At 50.2% G+C, this 18,525-nt stretch overlaps 9 protein-coding genes across 10 annotated transcripts; 6 read left to right on the top strand and 3 right to left on the bottom strand.

Annotated features, from left to right (window-relative positions):
* Window positions 1-1,754: 1,754 nt before the first annotated feature.
* Window positions 1,755-2,573, bottom strand: PPTG_04701 (hypothetical protein). Its single transcript, XM_008896968.1, has 2 exons — window positions 2,226-2,573; window positions 1,755-2,166 (listed from the first exon to the last, which is right to left on the bottom strand). Exons 1-2 carry the CDS (start codon window positions 2,541-2,543, stop codon window positions 2,029-2,031), a joined length of 456 nt encoding a protein of 151 aa, XP_008895216.1. The 5' UTR covers window positions 2,544-2,573; the 3' UTR covers window positions 1,755-2,028.
* Window positions 2,574-2,766: 193 nt separating this feature from the next.
* Window positions 2,767-4,545, top strand: PPTG_04702 (hypothetical protein; the record flags this gene model as incomplete). Its single annotated transcript, XM_008896969.1, has 1 exon — window positions 2,767-4,545. One exon carries the CDS (start codon window positions 2,767-2,769, stop codon window positions 4,543-4,545), a length of 1,779 nt encoding a protein of 592 aa, XP_008895217.1.
* Window positions 4,546-4,983: 438 nt separating this feature from the next.
* PPTG_21450 (hypothetical protein) lies at window positions 4,984-5,220 on the top strand (the record flags this gene model as incomplete). The annotated part of the gene is made up of 1 exon (XM_008897460.1): window positions 4,984-5,220. The coding sequence occupies one exon, from the start codon at window positions 4,984-4,986 to the stop codon at window positions 5,218-5,220; it is 237 nt and encodes a 78-aa protein (XP_008895708.1).
* Window positions 5,221-5,722: 502 nt separating this feature from the next.
* On the top strand, window positions 5,723-7,022 carry PPTG_04703 (ADP/ATP translocase 1). The gene has a single exon (XM_008896970.1). It carries the CDS (start codon window positions 5,920-5,922, stop codon window positions 6,850-6,852), a length of 933 nt encoding a protein of 310 aa, XP_008895218.1. The 5' UTR covers window positions 5,723-5,919; the 3' UTR covers window positions 6,853-7,022.
* Window positions 7,023-7,036: 14 nt separating this feature from the next.
* PPTG_04704 (hypothetical protein) lies at window positions 7,037-12,308 on the top strand (the record flags this gene model as incomplete). Its single annotated transcript, XM_008896971.1, has 4 exons — window positions 7,037-11,149; window positions 11,216-11,316; window positions 11,378-11,812; window positions 11,880-12,308. Exons 1-4 carry the CDS (start codon window positions 7,357-7,359, stop codon window positions 12,306-12,308), a joined length of 4,758 nt encoding a protein of 1,585 aa, XP_008895219.1. The 5' UTR covers window positions 7,037-7,356.
* Window positions 12,309-12,329: 21 nt separating this feature from the next.
* PPTG_04705 (hypothetical protein) lies at window positions 12,330-13,025 on the bottom strand. The gene has a single exon (XM_008896972.1). It carries the CDS (start codon window positions 12,911-12,913, stop codon window positions 12,374-12,376), a length of 540 nt encoding a protein of 179 aa, XP_008895220.1. The 5' UTR covers window positions 12,914-13,025; the 3' UTR covers window positions 12,330-12,373.
* A 209-nt stretch (window positions 13,026-13,234) lies between these two features.
* Window positions 13,235-14,167, top strand: PPTG_04706 (hypothetical protein; the record flags this gene model as incomplete). Its single annotated transcript, XM_008896973.1, has 3 exons — window positions 13,235-13,405; window positions 13,472-13,704; window positions 13,762-14,167. The coding sequence occupies 3 exons, from the start codon at window positions 13,235-13,237 to the stop codon at window positions 14,096-14,098; spliced, it is 741 nt and encodes a 246-aa protein (XP_008895221.1). The 3' UTR covers window positions 14,099-14,167.
* On the bottom strand, window positions 14,031-15,890 carry PPTG_04707. Of its 2 annotated transcripts, XM_008896974.1 has the most exons (5): window positions 15,032-15,890; window positions 14,892-14,965; window positions 14,617-14,825; window positions 14,419-14,540; window positions 14,031-14,344 (listed from the first exon to the last, which is right to left on the bottom strand). In XM_008896974.1, the coding sequence occupies exons 1-5, from the start codon at window positions 15,575-15,577 to the stop codon at window positions 14,219-14,221; spliced, it is 1,077 nt and encodes a 358-aa protein (XP_008895222.1). In that variant the 5' UTR covers window positions 15,578-15,890; the 3' UTR covers window positions 14,031-14,218. The 2 variants fall into 2 exon arrangements, with proteins under 2 accessions (XP_008895222.1, XP_008895223.1); XM_008896975.1 differs by having other exon boundaries at window positions 14,419-14,825.
* PPTG_21451 (hypothetical protein) lies at window positions 15,736-18,104 on the top strand (the record flags this gene model as incomplete). Its single annotated transcript, XM_008897461.1, has 3 exons — window positions 15,736-16,287; window positions 16,354-17,522; window positions 17,623-18,104. The coding sequence occupies 3 exons, from the start codon at window positions 15,736-15,738 to the stop codon at window positions 17,678-17,680; spliced, it is 1,779 nt and encodes a 592-aa protein (XP_008895709.1). The 3' UTR covers window positions 17,681-18,104.
* Window positions 18,105-18,525: the final 421 nt, after the last annotated feature.

Below are 18,525 nucleotides of genomic sequence, written 5' to 3' on the forward strand. Positions count from 1 at the left end.
GCACGTGAGAGGCCAAGAACGTCTCCACCACATTGTCGTAGTCACTGGGAAGCGAGCCAATGAGTAGAGCCGGCTTCTCGTAGTCGTCCAGTGGCTTCCCAAGCAGCCCGATCCTATCCATCAGGCGTCGGATCTCGCCGAGATGGTCCGACATATTACCCTTGGCGTCCAACTGCAGCTTCCTCAACTTTGTCATTTCCGCAGCATACTTAAAGTAAGTCTTTCCGATGTACCGTTTTTCAAATGTTCCATCACTCTGTACGGGGTTGCCTCGTACTTGACTGTCTTCATTATCTTGTCAGTCATACCATCGTACAGGATCTCTTTTGCTCTCCTACTCTCCTTCATGTACTTAGCATGATCATCCGTCTCCTCTCCTTTCGACTCGTCATCAGGATTGTGGTATGCGCTGCTGAATTACTATCCCCAGGATGTGGATGATGCGTCCATCTCAAACCAGGAGTCTACATTGGGGTATTGTCGTAAGACAGTGCACCGAGGTCACTAAGAAAGGGTGTACTGCCCCAGGCTGGTTTACAGAGCAGGGAAAAGCCTTCGCTCTTGGTAGTGGGAGGATCTCGTATCAGAATCCTGATGTACTACTACTGCGCTGAAAATTGTAATTCGAGCACCTTGCGAAAACTTTTCAGTGAAACTTGGTTCCGTGGGCTCTTTTTCGCAGTAGCTCCACAGGCCTTTGCGTTGGAGCTTCAAAGTCATTCGCTACAGCCACACTTCGAAGTCCTGGCCATCAAAAGATGGGTGTGCCTTCTTCTTGTCATCCGATCCGCCCTTCTTGGTGTTGTTTGTGGTGCTCATCTTTCTTGTTACAAGTGACCCGTTGGGCTCATAACCACTTGTAAACTGCACTAGTAAGCAAGCGTCTGCACCTGCAGCAAGAAACGTAGAGCACTCGAAGTTGGTGGGAAAGGCAGCTTGTGCTGCTGTTTGTATTTTCCGAAGTGAGCTCTAGCATTCTCTCTCTCTTTCTTCGTCTAGCTCAATTTACATCATCATGTTTTCTCACTACTTTCCTCACCTTTTCCAACTGCCTCAGTGACACACCCTCAACAACAAAGCCTTTTAGTCGGGTCGGCATCAACCGTGAGGACCAGTACATCACAACACTAAGCATCGCCTCTGGCGTGATTATGATTATGCTCGTTCAAGATAGTCATGATTGAAAATTGGATTTATTCATCTCTAGTCGGCAAAAATCACTCAAACTCACCATAAATGTGACCATTTAGCCTGAGGCAGACTAATTGAGACATACACATGTAGTATTAGGTAAACTGGTGTTATTTTGCTGAATACGCGCATGGGAGCTCCGTTTAACATAGCAAATTGGAAGCAGTTCTACGCCATCAACTTTTTAACGACACAAAAGTAAATAGCATTTGGTGCGTTGTTCTAAAAATACTAAGAGGTGTGCAGAAAATACTCCTGATTGCCAGGTCGATAAAGTTGAGGGTAGAACAATGAAGCGTGTGTTCTTTGTGGTAGGGCATGCAGACTACCACTTACATATTCAACCATTACTGAATATTTATAACTTAAAATGAACATATTTTAGACAGAATTACGGTTTTGGGATGGTTATACACAGAACTTCTCAATGAGAGCTTTGATGTACAATCCACTATGCCTATGGATAGCACAGGTTAACCTGGGAGTATAGGGATTGTTTTAAAGCAATCAGTATTTTGTAGTCGATTTTGTACATGTACCTCTAATTAACGAGAATGAAGCAATCATTTTAAAATAAGATTATTATTATTATTAAATCTACCTTTTGTCAATATTTAACAAATATTTTATATATTTAATACATAATTGTTTTAGATTGACAAAACTAGTTTCAATAAACGGGTTTAAAAATGATATAATCCTGTAGCGGAGGCGGGAAGACCTTAACAAGGTCGACCAACCATTAATTACCACAGCATAGCGGCGGCGCTCGGCTAGTCCGTCAATTACTCGAGAAAAATCCGTACCCACATCTTTTACCTCCTCTTATCGTTGTGATCAGTAGAAGACGTCAGTGCCGCTGCTGCTCTGCGGACGACGTCGACCGCTATCGAGGTTGAACCTATCCACAAAAGTCTTGAGCCCAGTATTGAAGAGGCTGCAGCGGATCGGCATCTCAAGCTCGTAGAATGGATTCTGACAGCGCAGCATTGAGCGTTAGTTGGGTCCCCAAAAAACTACGGTAGTACACAAACCTTGAGCACGTAGTCGACGTATAGCTCGTATACCGTCTGCAGCGCCACATCTAGGTCCTGCGTGCCCAGCGCGGCCGTGATGAAGAACTTGATGCCTGTAGGTGTCTGCAGACACTGCAAGCGGAAGGTGCCCGTCTCCAGACTGTCGATGCCGCCCGAATTCGTGGGTGCCGCCAACGCCGCGATGGCGTGCATGCTGTGGAAGGTGGAGCCCAGACGAAGGTGGTCGTTGGAGCTCAGCTTGGGCGCCGCGGGGCTCAGGTCCTGCTGGTAAATGAGCCCCCCAGCCTTGTTGATAATGTACAGCGAGTGCAGCATTTTTTCAAGTGCTCTGGTAGGTTGTCCGCAAATGAAAAAAGCATTTCTATTCCCAAAGAAACAACATAGAAATGGCTACAGAAACTTCAACTGGATTTGATCTAGCCTTACGCTCGAAGCGACACGAAGAGCTAATGTGCGGCGGAGAAGCTAGGATACCCGACGCCTCGCAGCAGCCTAGGCCTTTTCAGGGCCGCCGTGGTCCACAACTTGATGCGAGGGAATGTCGACCAGGTCGCGAGGCGATGACGAGGCCAACGCGTTGCTCGCCGGCTGTGGTCCTTCTTTGATTGGGTCAACCATCGCAGTGCCAGCCTCGTTCGTGCCAACATCGATGCTGGAAGCAGGAGGATACCAGAAGCAGGGTGTGGATCGAAAACCGAGCGATGACGAGCAACGAAAGAGTCGCAAGGCGCTGGCGAGACGCTGGTCGGAGCCATACAGCGATGACAGCATCGTGGATCTGCTAGACGCGTCTCGCTTCGGCTTGCTTGTAAACTACGCGTGCATCGGATTCCTGAACGGGTTATTACCAGCACTGGTATATCCATTCTTCAAGCTCTATCTCAATATGGACGGCTTCCAGGTCTCAGCAGCTGCGACGGTGGTGAGGTTGCCGTGGTCATACAAAACGCTCTTCGGATTGCTATCCGACCACTTGCCAATCTCTGGATATCGACGTAAGCCATACATGTTGATCGGCTGGGCCATCAGCATTGTGGCGCTCGTAGTACTAGCATACAACCCAATCGAAGCGCCATACTACAAAGCCGGCGAGATCCAACGCACTCGCGAAATAAACTTGCGCGTCATAGAGAACGAGGACGCTGCAGCTTCTGGAGGGCAATATCTCCTCCTTTTGCTTGTTGTTTGTGCTGGATACGTCATGACCGACGTAGCGTGCGACGGTGTAATGGTGGAGATGGCCCAGCTTGAGCCGATCGAAGTACGTGGTCGAGCCCAAACAACGATCTACATGGTACGCTACAGCGCCAGCTTGGCGGCAGGCCTCGTAGCGGCGCTCTGCTTTAACGGAAAAGTGTATGGCGGGACGTTCTCCTGGAGCGTGGCACCGAACAGCGTCTTTTGGGGCTGCGCAGCGGTGGCTCTGCTTGGCTGCTGCAGTACAATACTCTTCTTGGACGAAACACGCGCCGGATCAAGCGATACAAGCAAAAGCAAACCAATTCAAACCACGCCGATGCACGAAATGTGGCGAATTCTGCAGCAACGCGCAATCTGGCAGCTTGTAGCCTTCCATTTCTGGCATTCCTTCCTCACATCCGTCAGCTTTTCGGACCTCTCTGCGATACAGGAGTTCTGGGTGGGCGTCACACCGCTCAACAGCAGTTTGGCTGGCTGTGTCTCCACCGCGCTGGTCGTTTTTGCAACATTCTTGATGCGAGAGTACTACCTCAATGCTAGCTGGCGCTGGATCATGCTCACATGCTCGTTGTTCACCACTATCGTCTTCATCGGGGTGAATTTGGTGACAACTTTCAACATCGTACGGAGTCAATGGTTCTACCTTGGGGGACCGCAGTTCGCTGCCATCCCGGAGGGCATGCGCAGCGTCGTAGCAGGCTTCGTGACGGTGGAAATTGCAGAACCGGGATTCGAAGGCGCGACGTACGCGCTGCTGACTACCGTGCATAACTTGGCTTGGCCCTTCGCACAGAGCGTGACCAATATCGTGGACGCGTATTTCGACGTGTCCGACACGGCCATCGCATCGGACACGCTGCACGTGCGTTGGCAAGTTGCGTATTGCCTCTTGATCGCAGGAGGCGTGCAACTGCTGGGGCTAGTGACTTTGGTGCTGCTACCCGATCAAAAACAGCAAGCGCAGGACTTGAAGCGCCTCGGAGGCTCGAGCCGTCTTGCCGGGAGATTGACGATCGTCGGTATCGTTGTAACGCTGGCGTGGGCCACCACAACCAACATACTTGCGATCCACAGCTCCACCGCATGCTTGAGCATCGCCGGCGGCCAAGGGTGTTGACATGTCGGAGGTTGTAAACGTGTAACTTGGCGGGTGGATGCTACAAATGATCATATTGGCCATGCCCCGGCGAAATAAAGGTGCGGACGAAGTTGAAGACGATGTCAAAGTTGATCAAGTGTCGAGACTTGATGCGGATCATCTGCATAGACTTGAAGTGGTGCTGGGCCTTGTCTGCGACTAGTTGTTAAACGGATCGAGTTGCCACGTACTTGGGATTGCACAGCACGTGGACGAAGATACTTCCATGGGCGCCTCGGTTTGCAAAAGTGCGCTGCTCCGTCACAGGTTTTTACCGTCTGTTCAGAGTCGCGCAGCAGCTTGTTACAACCCAAAGATGTCGCGGTAAGATCCGTTATGGGGGTCACAGCGCAGCGGAGAGAGCAGCTTAGTACTGCACCTCGAGTGAACATACCACCCACGTTGCGATGCCGAGAAATGGTGAATACAGCGAGGCCGGCAGAGGTCTTGCGACGGGTGAATCCAGCAGCACGTGCATCTATCATCCCCGTGCTGCCCAGCACTTTGGGCCTGCCGCAATCGCGCTCGCGGGCTGGGCGGGACGAGTGGTGGCAAGCTGCCCACGTACTTGAGGCGGAGACCAAGCACCGTGAACACGTCAGTGCGGTGATGCGTCCCGCGTGGCAAACGGCTGAAGCGCAAGCACTGACTTGATCTGATCAAGTGTCAAAGAAAAAGTATTGGAAATACCTGCTATATTTCATACCAGTCCAATCTGTGCGCGGGTCAAACGCGAGCTGACAACAAGCTCCGGACCTCAGAATCTGTGCCGACGGAGTCGGCGTCAATTTACCCGAAGGTGTTGAGTAAACTAGACGTCTGCCGTCAGCAATGCCGACTTAGGACTCCGCAAATACGCATCGGAATCCTCGGAAACGGACGTCTTATGCGAGTCTGAGCCGAGTTCGTGTCGGACGCAACATCTCTTGTCCTGCCAAACATAGCTCCAAGTCAGAAATGTAACAGCTACACACAACCCAAAATTAGAGTGAATTTACCTCTAAACCTTTATTTGTCAAGGGTTTGACTAAAAACAATAATTTGGTAGGGAAACAACCTGCAACATCCAATACACCTTCCATCCAGCCTGCGTGGAACTTCATCTCTGACACGAAGTGCGAACCACTCGTTCGAAACTGCCATTTTTCGTCCAATAGGCACGTGCTACGCCGCCATCTGGACGCTGCTATTGGCGGATTTGGGGAGTATCCAACGTCAAACACAGTGTGTGGCTCCCATAGCCGCACACTTTCGCCGCCCCCCATAGAGTCCTTTCGATCATTTAGGATTTTTCTCCGTTTCGCCCAAGCGCCAGCGTAGAAGACTTTTAAAGCCTCCCCCCCTTCAGTCAAGATGAGCGCTCTGACCCAGTACAAGCCCGTCGCTACTTCGGAGAAGAAGAGCGGCGCCGTGTCGTTCCTTATGGACCTGGCTGCCGGTGGTGTGGCCGGCGGTATCTCCAAGACCGTCGTGGCCCCCATTGAGCGTGTCAAGCTGCTTCTGCAGGTGCAGGCCGCCTCGTCGCAGATCAAGCCTGAGGACCAGTACAAGGGCATCGTGGACTGTTTCGTCCGTGTGTCCAAGGAGCAGGGCGTGACCTCGCTCTGGCGCGGTAACCTGGCCAACGTCATCCGTTACTTCCCGACGCAGGCCCTGAACTTCGCCTTCAAGGATAAGTTCAAGAAGCTGTTCATGGACGGTGTGACCAAGGAGCAGTTCTGGCGTTTCTTCATGGGCAACCTTGCCTCGGGTGGTGCCGCCGGTGCCACCTCGCTTCTCTTCGTGTACCCGCTTGACTTTGCCCGTACCCGTCTTGGTGCTGATGTCGGCAAGGGCAAGTCGCGTATGTACACTGGTCTGGTGAACTGCGTGTCCACGATCTACAAGTCGGACGGTCTGGGCGGCCTGTACCAGGGCTTCGGTGTGTCGGTTGGCGGTATCATCGTGTACCGTGCCGCCTTCTTCGGTGGTTACGACACCCTGCGTGACATTGCTCTGCGTGACCCCAAGAACGCCCCCGTGTGGCAGAAGTGGCTGGTCGCCCAGACTGTTACCTCGCTGGCTGGTATGATCTCGTACCCCTTCGACACCGTGCGTCGTCGTATGATGATGCAGGCTGGCCGCAAGGACATTCTGTACACGTCCACGCTTGACTGCGCCATGAAGATCGCCAAGAACGAGGGCTCGGGCGCCTTCTTCAAGGGTGCTGGCTCCAACATCCTGCGTGGCACGGGCGGTGCTATCGTGCTGGTGCTGTACGATGAGTTCAAGAAGCTGATGATGTAAGAAGCTTAGCTTGACCTAGTTGCTCGTGAAGGATCGACCGATAAAGTTGTGAGCTCAAGATCAACACCAACCCAGGAGGAAATGGCGAGGTTGTTTTACATAGACAAAAGATATATTCCGCACATCGAGGGAGGGAGTTTCAATGAATACCTTGCCGTTTGTTCCTACCATTACACCCTACAGCTTTTGTCTATTGCTTGCTTCGGCGCAAAGAGAGAGAAAGAAATCAGTCAGGCCCATACTGGGCTGGCACGTGTAGGACGGAAGACGACGATGCTAAGTACGATTTTATCAGAGTGCAGGTCACTTCAACTTCCGGCGGTTGCGTGGGGACAGAAGCCGTTAGTGCGATGCGGCTTGGCGAGAAGCAGCCAAAAGGAGGGCATCTATTTGCGTTGTACTAGTAGTGAACGACGAAGCGAGACAGAACCTGGGACCGCGCCGGCGTCCTTAGCCGTTTGTGCCGTGTAAGGAAGGACTCATTTAATCCCATAATCGACCAACATGATGAAAGAGAGTGAAGACGGACCCAGGTTTGACGACCTGAGCCCTAAGGCCGATGCGAGTGTCAGTGAAGCGGAAGATGAGAGCAGCACCAAGTATTCACGGAAAAAGACGCAGAAGCGAGAGGAGGAGAGCGATGCATCGGATTGGGGAGACACGAGCGGTGACGAAAGAAAAAAACGTGGAGATATTAAATCTAAAGAGATGGCTGAGCTTGGAATCGAGTCTCGCTTCCATGCGCTCTCGACAGACGATATGGACGACGAAGACGACGCAGGAAATTACCAGATCGTCAAGAAGTCCATATACAAACCTCAGCGTAAGGGACTTCTAAGCCGATTGACAGGAGGAAGTTCAATGGCGCCTTCCAAGCAAAAATACGCTCATAGCGACATCACGGGGATTATCACTGGTGAGGAAGCCGAAGCTGCGAGCCTCTCATCGAAACCTAGCGAGGAAAAAGATGTTGGAAGCGTAGAATTGATGCTCGAAGAGGAAGGTGACATTGAAGTATCTATCGATCGTTCCGCCAAGACTCTCCACGGAGCTCGAGCGAGTCGTGAACACCGAAGTCTTAACGCAGAAGACGCTGCAATGGGAGGCCCATCCGAAGTGGTTATTCATTCTGGAGATAGTGACTCTGGATTCGCAACACTTAACCCGATAATTAGCAGTAGTGCACAGCGAAGGTTGCCAAATCATGGCGCTTTTGTAGCTCCCGGGATGACTAAATCTTCTGGGGTTCCTGTCGCGAAGGCAAGCCCCGTTTTGCTGGAGATCCCAGCTACTGAGCAAGCAAATACCGGTCGAGATCGATTGCTATTGATTATTAATGCGCTTGGAGCAACGGGGCTACCCAAAGCAGAAAAGTTCGGAACGCAATCATGCTTACTCGAGATGAGGTTGTTCGATAGCTCTAATGTGCACGATAGTGATTCTCCAGGTACTTGGTCGTCGTATTTGATGCGGACGGAGTTACACAAGAAGGGCGGCAGCGAGGCGCAATGGAATCAACAGTTTACTACAACGTTGCGCTCAAAGGAGACGCAATTTCTTCACGTAGAAGTGAAAACCAGTAGCAAGATTCTCGTGGGTGAAGCCAACGTTTCCTTGGACAAAGTGGGGGATTTATTCTATGATCAACATTATCCTTTATTCCGGAATGATGAAAGTAGTGACAATGGCAATGAACCAGTACTTCTATCTGCCGGACAAGTGCACCTCCAACTGAAGATTGTGGACGCGGTGATAACACCTACAACAGTGGTTCCCCCTTTGCAATTGCCGGGCTTCTCAAAACCACAAACTACGCAGTCAACTATCAAACGTCCTATCAGCGCAAAGTCAATCCCGGCGGTTCTGTTGAATGGTGGTCTGTTCTTCAAAGTCCCCTATCACACACATAACATGGTAGGCCGCTCCACTGGGCCGCGTCGACAATGGGTTGCTGTGAGAAGAGCGACCGATCCACCACACTTGCAGATAACATGGGGAGATCCGACGCTTTCAGGGTCCGCCGAGAAGAAGAATTTGCGTTCACTTGATTTAGCGCTGGTGACAGAGATTCGTGAGGGCCACACAACCGCTGCGTTCGCAGCACAAACCGAGAGCAACGTGGTTAAAGAGACGGAAAAGTGCTTCTCATTAGTGATGCGAGCGAGGACGTTGGACTTGGTGGCCGCCAGCAAGGAGGAAGCTCAGATTTGGATAAATAGTCTTCGCGAACTGTTATTCGCATCAGAGCCATTGATGGATTCTAGTTTGCTGTCAGCGCGTATGATTGAAAGCTTTAAACAGTCTGCGCTATCATCACGAGGAGATGACGGTAACACGAGTGGGAAGCCAACTGCATCTGCTCCAACTAAGCGCATGATAGCAGCGTGGAGGAATCGGATTTTCAATCTTGCTCGCAACGACAGGCTCGGTGATATTCTGGAGTGCTTAGAAGATGGATGTCCTATCGACTTACTGGAAGGTGGATCAGGTGATACGTTGTTGATGCTAGCGTGTCGACTCGGAAATGCTGAGCTTGTTGAGCTGTGCCTTTCACGAAGAGCAAAGAATGACCCTCATCCAGAATTTGGTGAGACTGCATTGCAAGTTGCAGTTAATTGTTCTCACGCACACTGCGTTGGATTGCTACTTTCAACTGCTGCAAAGAGTGACATGGACACGGAGATTGTTAACCATATCGACCCCAACAATGATGCACCACTACACGTAGCTGCACGCCATGGTGACTTGGCGTGTTTGCAACTACTTCTTCACCACGGCGCTGATATTTGTGTCGTGGAGGAGTTTGGGCGTACACCACTACATTGTGCAGTAGCGAATGGAAATCTCGATTGCGTGGCATATTTGTTGGATGTTGGTGGGGACTCGGTGCTTAACTCAGGAGATCACGACGGTGACACAGCACTTCATTATGCAGCGCTATCGGGAAACGAAGACATCGTGAAATTGCTGCTAGAGAGCGCAGCGAACGTCTTCGCGACTAATATGCATAAGGAGACTGCCTACGACATAACAGTCCGTGAAAAACAGCAGAAGTGCGCCGAACTCATTTCAGCCTATTATTTGACGAATGAAAAGGAGGCCAATGCCTCTGCTAGCCGCAACGAACCCGCGTCAACGTTGCTCGGACGGTCAATACAGGACCGCCCAGCAATCATCTTTCGAAATAATGGTAAAGTAGTTGAAGATGAATTCGATAAGGAAATTCCATCAGCATTCGTCCACACTGAAGTGTGGAAACCTACGGTACAAAACAAGACGATAGACTATGAAGAAGACAACTACGGTACTCATTCAGAACGGCACCGATCGTCGAGCTATGTGATGAGTGGAAGTGCTACAAGTCGATTGCCACTATCTCCGACTGAGCAGATTCGGGATGCATTGACGAGAAAACAGCGTGCACACTCGCTTTCACCAAGAGGATACACACCAGAGTGGGCTGGTACTTCACATTATTCTGCCAGGGAACTACCTGCGTATTCTCCGTTCAACGAACGACTTGTTGCAACGGAACGACTTGACCGCGATCATATTCGGCCGTACCATCAGTATGCAACCAGAGAAAATGACCCGCGTTATTGTTCCAGTCAGTCATGGGATCATTATCATCAAGGAAGTGGCTATTCACATCATTATGGCATGCACACTCAGAGACAAGCTGCCCCAGAAAATACGCAATCATTGCAAACCCGTTGGTCTGAAGCTAGACCGATAAGTAGTGCCCCTCCAGCTACATCACGATCAACATGGAATCAGTACAGCCAGGTAAACACTAATTTGTATTCTCAGCATGTTCCGCACGTTCAAACGGAGTCACAATGGGACACACATTACACGGAAGATGGCTACCCGTACTATGTGAATAAAACTACCGGTGTATCGCAATGGGAGAAACCTGTCGAAGAAAACGCGAACAGAATCTCCGTGGCTCAAGAAATGCATCCTGATTCTAGACATCAAGATACTCTTTCTCCAGACGCGATTATTCGGCTACGTTTGGCGGAAGTTCGAAAGCAGAAATCGCAAACAGCACTAGTGTCACCTGTCAGCTCGCCAGCAACTTCCTGCTCAACACCTACGTTAACAAGCCAGCCAACAAACAATCAAAGGCTAGCTTCGGAACTCTATGCATCAAACCCTGAATTACCATCCCGAGAAGTGCAGGTAGTACCGACATGTGTCATGCAATCAGATACATTTTCCGAGCCGTCAAAGTACGAGGATCGAACAGGCCTGAAGCTTTCGGTCGACATAGCTGCACCTCCAGCTCAAAATGGTACGTGAATAATGTCGCTCTTTTTCTTTTGACGCATGATCATCAAACTTACTGTTTGTGAAAAAGTTACTCGACCTGTCTTCGTGCCATCACCTCGTTCTAAGAGTCCTGTCAAGAAATTTTTAGAAAATGCTGATGAAGATGTAGCCAGCGGTTCATTTGAGAAGGTATGTCGTGGTGCAGCTTACGTGCACCAATGAATTATAGTGTTAATGCGCTTTGATACAGTCTCGTGCTTCCTCGCCTCGTGGTCGATCCAAGAACATTCAGCTGATCGAGCTAAAGCGTGCTAACAATCTTGCGCTCGCGCTCGCAAGCTTCAAAATCCACGATCACTACGAGCAGATTGTGAATGACATCGTAACAATGGACGAGCGTGTGGTTAATCCAGCTTTGCTGGGATGTCTCCAACGATTCTTTCCAACCGTAAAGGAGAAGCAAGCACTTCAAAACTTTAACGGCTCAGTAAGTACTCTGGGCAAAGCAGAGCGCTTCTTCTGTCTGCTGTTTCAAGTTCCAGGAATGCAGGAACGTATCGACATGTTCCTGTACAAGATGGAGTTTGGTCGCACACGTTCAGCCTTATTGTCGCGAATTCTTGTCGTGAAACGGGGTTGCCGAGATTTGGTAGAGAACTATTCGTTTATTGAGGCGTTGGAACAGGTACGTTGCTGTCTAAAGACATGACTGCAGTGGACTACTAATCGATTCTTGGTTTCGACGCAATCAGTTCTTCAAGAAGCAAAAGGCTACCTCGTTCGCAGTATTTGAGGACAACAAAGCTATGTTCATATCGGGATACCTTTCTGAAGTGGACGAGAAGTTGAAGTCATTTCGAGGTGATCTCGAAAAGGCTATGTGCGTGGAACTTGTCGAGTTACAACTGCAGTTAAATCGCTTGGTGGCTGGCATGCGACCTATCCAATCCTTCGTCAACAGAAGTCCATCTTCGCGTTCGGCTCAATCCGAAGAACGTGACAGCAAAGCTCGAGACATTCTACAGCGCTTTCTCGCGGATACGCGGACTCAGCTTGCTGAAATTGAGAGCGAATTCGAGGCGATGGAGCTCTGGGGAGACAAGCTATTGACTGTATTTGGAGAAAGCAAGGCAACGTGCCAAATATCGGCAATCTTGCGGGTCGTTGTGGAGCTGTTGTAATGTAACATGGCAACGAAAGGTGATAGTTTTGATATATTAATTGAAGTGGGATCGCTGGGTACTGCCTAGTAGTAGTCCTTGCCTGTTCCACCCATCGAGTATGCAGACATGGTCCGCATTTCTGCAAGCTGCTCCTGATTATCGCTCAGCGGAAACTCGCGGATGTTAGCAGCGTATCGCTCATTTCTCTTGGCGTCTTCTTCCCACTGCAAGTGATCGTACGTGGGTTCCCGCATCTGGATGCGACGTAGAATGGCTTGATTTTCAGACGTGATCCTCTGTAATTCACGCTTGCGCTGCCCCTTGTTGAGACTGTGAGAGTACGCAATAGACTGGTTTTTGTTGTCGAGCGTCTCTCCTTGCATGATAGTCGACATCTTCTCCAGTAAGATGCGGTTCTCGCGCTCGATCTCAGCGTAGCGCTCCTCTCTCATCTGCTCCTTCTTCATATTCTTGCGCAAGTGGGTTGGGCGGTGTGGTTCGCTATTGTCGATTGAACTCTTGATGGTGAAGAGCTTGGACCGGTGGATCTCCTGGCATCGTTGGTAGTACTTGGAGTCCGTGTGCTTGTTCAGGGTTGGGATAGCTTTGCGTCCACGGTCCATTGCTGAAATCGGTTAGAATATACTTGAAGTAGAAGAGCGAGTCGAGCAGCTCTCGTTCTGCGCGTTAATGTGAATGTGGCGAACATTGGAGATCTCGATGCGCTTGTGCTTATTTAAAGCCCTCGTTATTTTTACTCCAACGAAATCTGCTGGTAGCACTGGTAACCTCGGTTGACTAGGATTAGCTTGTCATAAGACACTCTTATGCGTCCTTTCGTGCGCACAAATGTATCCATTTTTCCATTTCTGATATCAACGTGGTACACACGAAGATACTTTTTTGGGCTGCGAAGCGTCACAAATTTGTTGAGGGTCACCAAAATGGTGAAGAAGACTGCGGATCAACTCACGTCCATAGAGCATGGGGCCTTCGATACGGCAGCTTTGCAGCAGGAATTGGCTCAAGCTCTAGAAGATGACCGTCTTTACAAACTCACGGATAGTATGAAGAAACGCGCCATCCACACTGCAGCCAACTATGATGACTTCAAGGTACTGTAGTTGCTGTGACTCATATTTCTTGCAATGCGGTATGTGCTCATCATACTTTTTTGATAGAATCTCGTGGCGTGTGCAGATCTGAAGCCGATATCGCAAAAGGAACTGCGTGATTTCTCTAGGACCGAGAGGCAGACCAACATCTCGTATAAAAAGAAACCCACTCAGAAGAAATCGGGGAATGACCGTCGTTCCCAGCCTGCAGCCCCGGCGCTAGATGTTCCACCTGCAACTGCAGTCGATTTTTGCCGCAACTGGAAACGATACCTCAAGACTACCGACGCAAAATTCAGGTAGGAACCCACTTCCAATTGTGCGTAATTAGTCAGGTTTTAACTTTATGTGCTCAGATATCTGCAACTTACGACACCCGAACGACTTGCTGATATGTTCAAGCCAGATATCGATTCAGATTTGATGGCGGATATCGTCGAAGTACTAGTAGCCTCGTGGACTCAAAAACCAGCTGATATAAACCCAGAGGATCCAGCTCCACCAACGTTTGCTCTAGCCGTAATGGAGGCGCTATCTCAAACGACTCGCTTGTCACTCATTCTGGACTTCTTTGAGGACCACCAAATGGAAAAGGTGCACGAGCTTTTCAATCTGGTGGAAACCGCAGACGATTTATCTGAGCAAGACCTGGAAATGTTGCCGAGTCTAAAGGAAAAATTCCGACTAGGCTAGGAGACTTAGGAGACCTTTTGCTTAAAATTCTCTCTTTCGTACAAGACACAGTAAATTATGTTTTCCATGAATCAATCTGTTGCCTGCTAGTATTTGAAGCCCAAGAGTGATGGTGCTCCACTACTTGGCCTCTGGTGATGCCAACAAGAAATAGTCGAGCGATGATTTTGCACACAGCAGGCCTAGTGTCAGCAGGAAGCAGCCTAGACCGCGCATAATCAAATCGATGGTGTGGCTTTTCAGACGCTATTCAGGCAACGGAAGAGGTTAGCGTATGCTCAGAGAATTGCAGCATATCAACAGCAATGAGCAGCACAAACCTGTTTGTATTTCTTCAGCAGAGAAAGCAGCAAGTAAAACCACGTTGAAACACCGCAGCAGACACCAATTGCAAACACAACGGCCAGGAACAAGGTGAATTCGAGCATTCCGGTGCCGTACACTTTAAAGCCAAAACCACACAAAATATTAACGACCATTCATCCACGTCAGTGTACTCATATGAGGAGCGCGTTTACCTGAAGCAATGGCGCCAGTGTAGGACGCCAGCAGAGCCGGATTAATCCCGGACATTGTGAGGCCCATAAGGATGTTCTTGAGCACTTCACCCTGTGGTCGTCGCACCCCCTTCCCATGAGAGGCTTCGACGTCAGGGTCCAATGACGGCTTCATGTCCGCCTTGAGGAACACCAGGCCGATAAGCGTGAACATGATTGCTCCAAGGACTCTGCCACAACAAAGCACAGTTCTGTTAGACACGGTCATTACAACTGCTACCCCTTCATCCACGTACTTTGAAACCGGCAGCAAAAACTTGGCACCTGCTAGGAAGCTACCAAAGCCCCAGAATGCAATACCCGCATACGTCTACCAAGATAAAACAAAGTAAAGTTAGTCACCAGCAGCCAGACATTACAGCAACTTATGTCTTACCGCTTCTGAGATGGCTCCGCCGACTGCAATGGTCAGTCCTGCGGTATACTTCCCCTGGATGCCAAGTTTAAGCACCATAGCGGACGTGGGGCCAGCGATAGGCACGGAGCCCAAGAAGCCAAAGCAGAAACCTGCGATCAGTGGTAGCAGTAGCCGCAACACGAATGGCACCTGTGTCGCGTTCTCCGGTGCGGCTGAAGGCTCCTCTGCTTCCTTCACTTCATCTGCTTCTACCTCCGCATCCATGTCGACGCCACCGCCCGCTGCTACTTCCGCATTCGTGTCAAAACCTCCATCCGCTTCCACGTTTTCATCCATACCGATGCCTCCGCCCGCCTCCACCGTCGTCGGGATGTCCACAGTTTGCGGCTGGACAACCTCAGTCGGTCTCGCGACAGGAGACGGCGTTGGAGCCTCCGGAGACAACGAAGAGAACAGTATGAACAGCAGCAACAGTGCCACCACGCCTCCAACTACTGTGCCACTGCGCAACCGGCGGTACGGCACCCACGCGTGGCGCATGGCGCGCTTGTACAGAGGCAGCATCACGTCGGTCCGCACTGCTGATTATTGCCGGTGTCGTTTTTTCGAGATGGGCAGTTAGTGACGTTGCCCCTCGTTGAAGTGACACGGTGCATTTCAACCAATCACAAACCGAGAACTGCGAAACGTCGCTGATCTGACCTTCACTTCAAGTGTCCGCAATGACCGACGCCGTGCTGCCGCCTCCGCGCTCGCGTCTCATCTTAGAGCGTGTGCTGGGGCTCACAGCGCTGAGCAATGCACAGGTGGCTGTTAATCCGGCTTCTGGTGAGCTGGCGTACGCTGCGGGTTGCATTGTGGTGATCTACAACCTGCGACGCAACAAGCAGGTGCGTTATTACCGCGTAGACAAGAGCGTCTCGTGTCTGTGCTTTTCGCCCAACGGTCAGTTCCTTGCCATCGGAGAGAACGGGTATCTGCCGGCTATCACTATCTGGGACGGCACGGATGGCACACTCTGTGCTGAGTTGCAGCGCCATCAGTACGGCGTGGCCTGCATGACCTTCAGTCAGGATGGACGCTTCCTATTGTCTGCAGGGCTTGTGCACGACCAGCATCTCTACGCATGGGAGCTTAAGCTTAAAATGAAGGATGCAGTACGGCGGCTTGAGGTCGCTGCAGTGGGCTGTGCCTTCGTGGAAGACAAGATCCTTGATGCAGACTACTGCCAAGCGGGCAAATTTTTCGTGACTGTTGGAGAGAAACACTTCAAGGTGAGACTGGTTATTGTGAATATGAGGTTGTATTGTAGTTTGATCTATGGATTTGATGGTGTGTAGTATTGGTTCTTGGGTGAGAACGGCTCGTTTCTAAGCACGGGTCTTCGTGTGAACGATCTGCCTGAGCTGCAGCATCGAGATGCTGTGGTGAACGCAAAGACGTCGGCGACGTTCACAGGAGTGGGATGTGGGCACGGAAGTTGCGAATTGAAGACATTTGCGGTAACCTTGGACGGAACGCTATGTTGCTTTGGTGCCTCTGGTATCATGGAGCGACTGGTGTCATTGGAGTCGAATTGTGGAAATGCTATCTCCGTTACGGAAGCGTATGTGGCTGTGGGTGGATCAAGTGGAGTTGTAAGGATGTTCAATCCTTCGACTCTAGAGTACCGTACTACACTTCCCTTTCCTCCAGCTTTCGGCGCCGCCAATGAGCCATCCAACGTTATCCCAGCGTCACCAAGTATCCTGTACCCAGCTGAGCCATTTCGGTACCCGGCAGTGATTGCGACCCGTATCACTGGCTCCCACGTGATTGTGTTTTACAGCGATCGGAGCATTTTCATATTCGGTACAACTAATCTCGATGCTGTTACTCTTGAACTCTCGTTTTTGTATCATAGTGGAGGAATCCGAGACTTGCAAGTCGCTGGTCATGTGCGTGGCGTCAATGCAAAGGGAAAACTAGTATATAACGATAGTGGTTCAGCTGGGGAGGTGTCCGCCAACACCATACCAACCGGAACGTTTGTGACATGTTCAGATGATGATACTGTTCGTCTGTGGAATTTGGAGTTGCATCGACGACCAGCAAAGGCAAGTCGGATCAAGTTCAGCAATGATCGGTTAGAGCACAGACACTGGAAAAATCCATACAGCCAAGAAATGCTTCGATTAATTTACAACGATCACGAGCACGACTTCGAAAATGCGCACTGCGTCGTTCTAGGAGGGACATGCTGTCACGATTTCAATTCAAGTGTACACTCGCCACCAAAGGGTAATGGCTTGAACAAAGGACTCAGAACAGTGGCCATTCGTCCTGACCAGAAAGAAATTGCTGCTGGTGATCAAGAAGGAAATGTGATCGTAATGCCTGTGCCTCTAGAAAACCCTGTCATTCGAATTGGAGCTCACAGTTCGATGGTGAACTGTATCGCATACAGCAGTCTGAATGACGATGGTGCGATCTTCATGGCTTCTGGAGGGAAGGACCGATTAATCCAATTGTACGATTGCCAACGGGGTCATGCTGTAGTTAGCACGTTGGAGAGCCATTCGGCTGCTGTAACGACTGTGTCACTTTCTCGTGATGGAAAACTCTTGCAGAGTTGTGGGGCAGACAATGTTGTTTCGACTTCTCGAGTTGATGCGAAAGGGAAAATGATTGAGTCCAAAGTGGTTACATTAACTGGGGGCAAAGTATTTGGTACGGTTCTGCTACCTGATAGCGATACCGTTGTGGCATGTTGCAACAATAAATTAGAAGTACTCAATGCCAGTACAGGGAAGCAACAACTGGCGCATCTGGTAGGAGAGCAGCACCATGTTGCTGTTTGCCCTGCTAACTATTGCGTTGCAATGAGCGGCTCTCTCGCCGAGAGAATTATCCATATTATCGACATGAAGAGTGGGGATACGTTAGCTACAGGTACTGGACATAGCGAAGCAATCACGGCGCTGAAGTTCACACCAGACTGCCGTCGCTTACTGTCTGCCAGCAGTGATGGCTGTATATTTGTGTGGCGACTTGCTGATGATATTCAATCCGAGATCAAAGCAAAACTTCCACGTGTGGCGGAAGTGCAGTGGCTAATTCCAGCTCCCTCCCACACAACCAATGCTGATCACCAAGCACTTTTATTACCTCCTCCAGCTCCACCAATTTCTGGAGTCAGTAATCTGAATAATGCTGGCATAAGTGATGTTCCACAGGCAACAGAGGACAGTCACAGCAGCAATAAATCTGACTCAGTTGATGCGGATCCAGCGGCACCAAAGAGCACTCCAAAGAGATCCCCTAAGTGGAAAGGGAACGCGATAGCTGTACCTGGGCCGATGGCCGCTATCCCGATGGAGAAGTGGATGCATACAAGAACAACCGCAAAGCCAACTGTTCTTGTGGTTGATGAGACTACTACTTTGTCAACTAGAGAAAACGTTTCGAGAAATGAGATGGAGCCGACAAGCCACGGAGAGCAAACTTTAGCGGGTGGATTCCCAGTTATGCCG

This window comes from Phytophthora parasitica (genome assembly GCF_000247585.1).
Source record: "Phytophthora parasitica INRA-310 unplaced genomic scaffold supercont2.5, whole genome shotgun sequence".
Classification (NCBI taxonomy): Eukaryota; Oomycota; class Peronosporomycetes; order Peronosporales; family Peronosporaceae; genus Phytophthora; species Phytophthora nicotianae.

What these genes read in the sequence shown, in the direction of transcription:
- PPTG_04701 (XM_008896968.1), bottom strand. Translation starts at nt 2,543, where the DNA reads ATGCTGCACTCGCTGTACATTATCAACAAGGCTGGGGGGCTCATTTAC. An exon ending in ACGTCGACTACGTGCTCAAG is followed by an intron (nt 2,167 to 2,225) that starts GTTTGTGTACTA and finishes CTGCGCTGTCAG; the next exon opens with AATCCATTCTACGAGCTTGA.
- PPTG_04703 (XM_008896970.1), top strand. Translation starts at nt 5,920, where the DNA reads ATGAGCGCTCTGACCCAGTACAAGCCCGTCGCTACTTCGGAGAAGAAG.
- PPTG_04705 (XM_008896972.1), bottom strand. Translation starts at nt 12,913, where the DNA reads ATGGACCGTGGACGCAAAGCTATCCCAACCCTGAACAAGCACACGGAC.
- PPTG_04707 (XM_008896974.1), bottom strand. Translation starts at nt 15,577, where the DNA reads ATGCTGCCTCTGTACAAGCGCGCCATGCGCCACGCGTGGGTGCCGTAC. An exon ending in GCGGAGCCATCTCAGAAGCG is followed by an intron (nt 14,966 to 15,031) that starts GTAAGACATAAG and finishes TTATCTTGGTAG; the next exon opens with ACGTATGCGGGTATTGCATT. An exon ending in CACTGGCGCCATTGCTTCAG is followed by an intron (nt 14,541 to 14,616) that starts GTAAACGCGCTC and finishes TTGGCTTTAAAG; the next exon opens with TGTACGGCACCGGAATGCTC.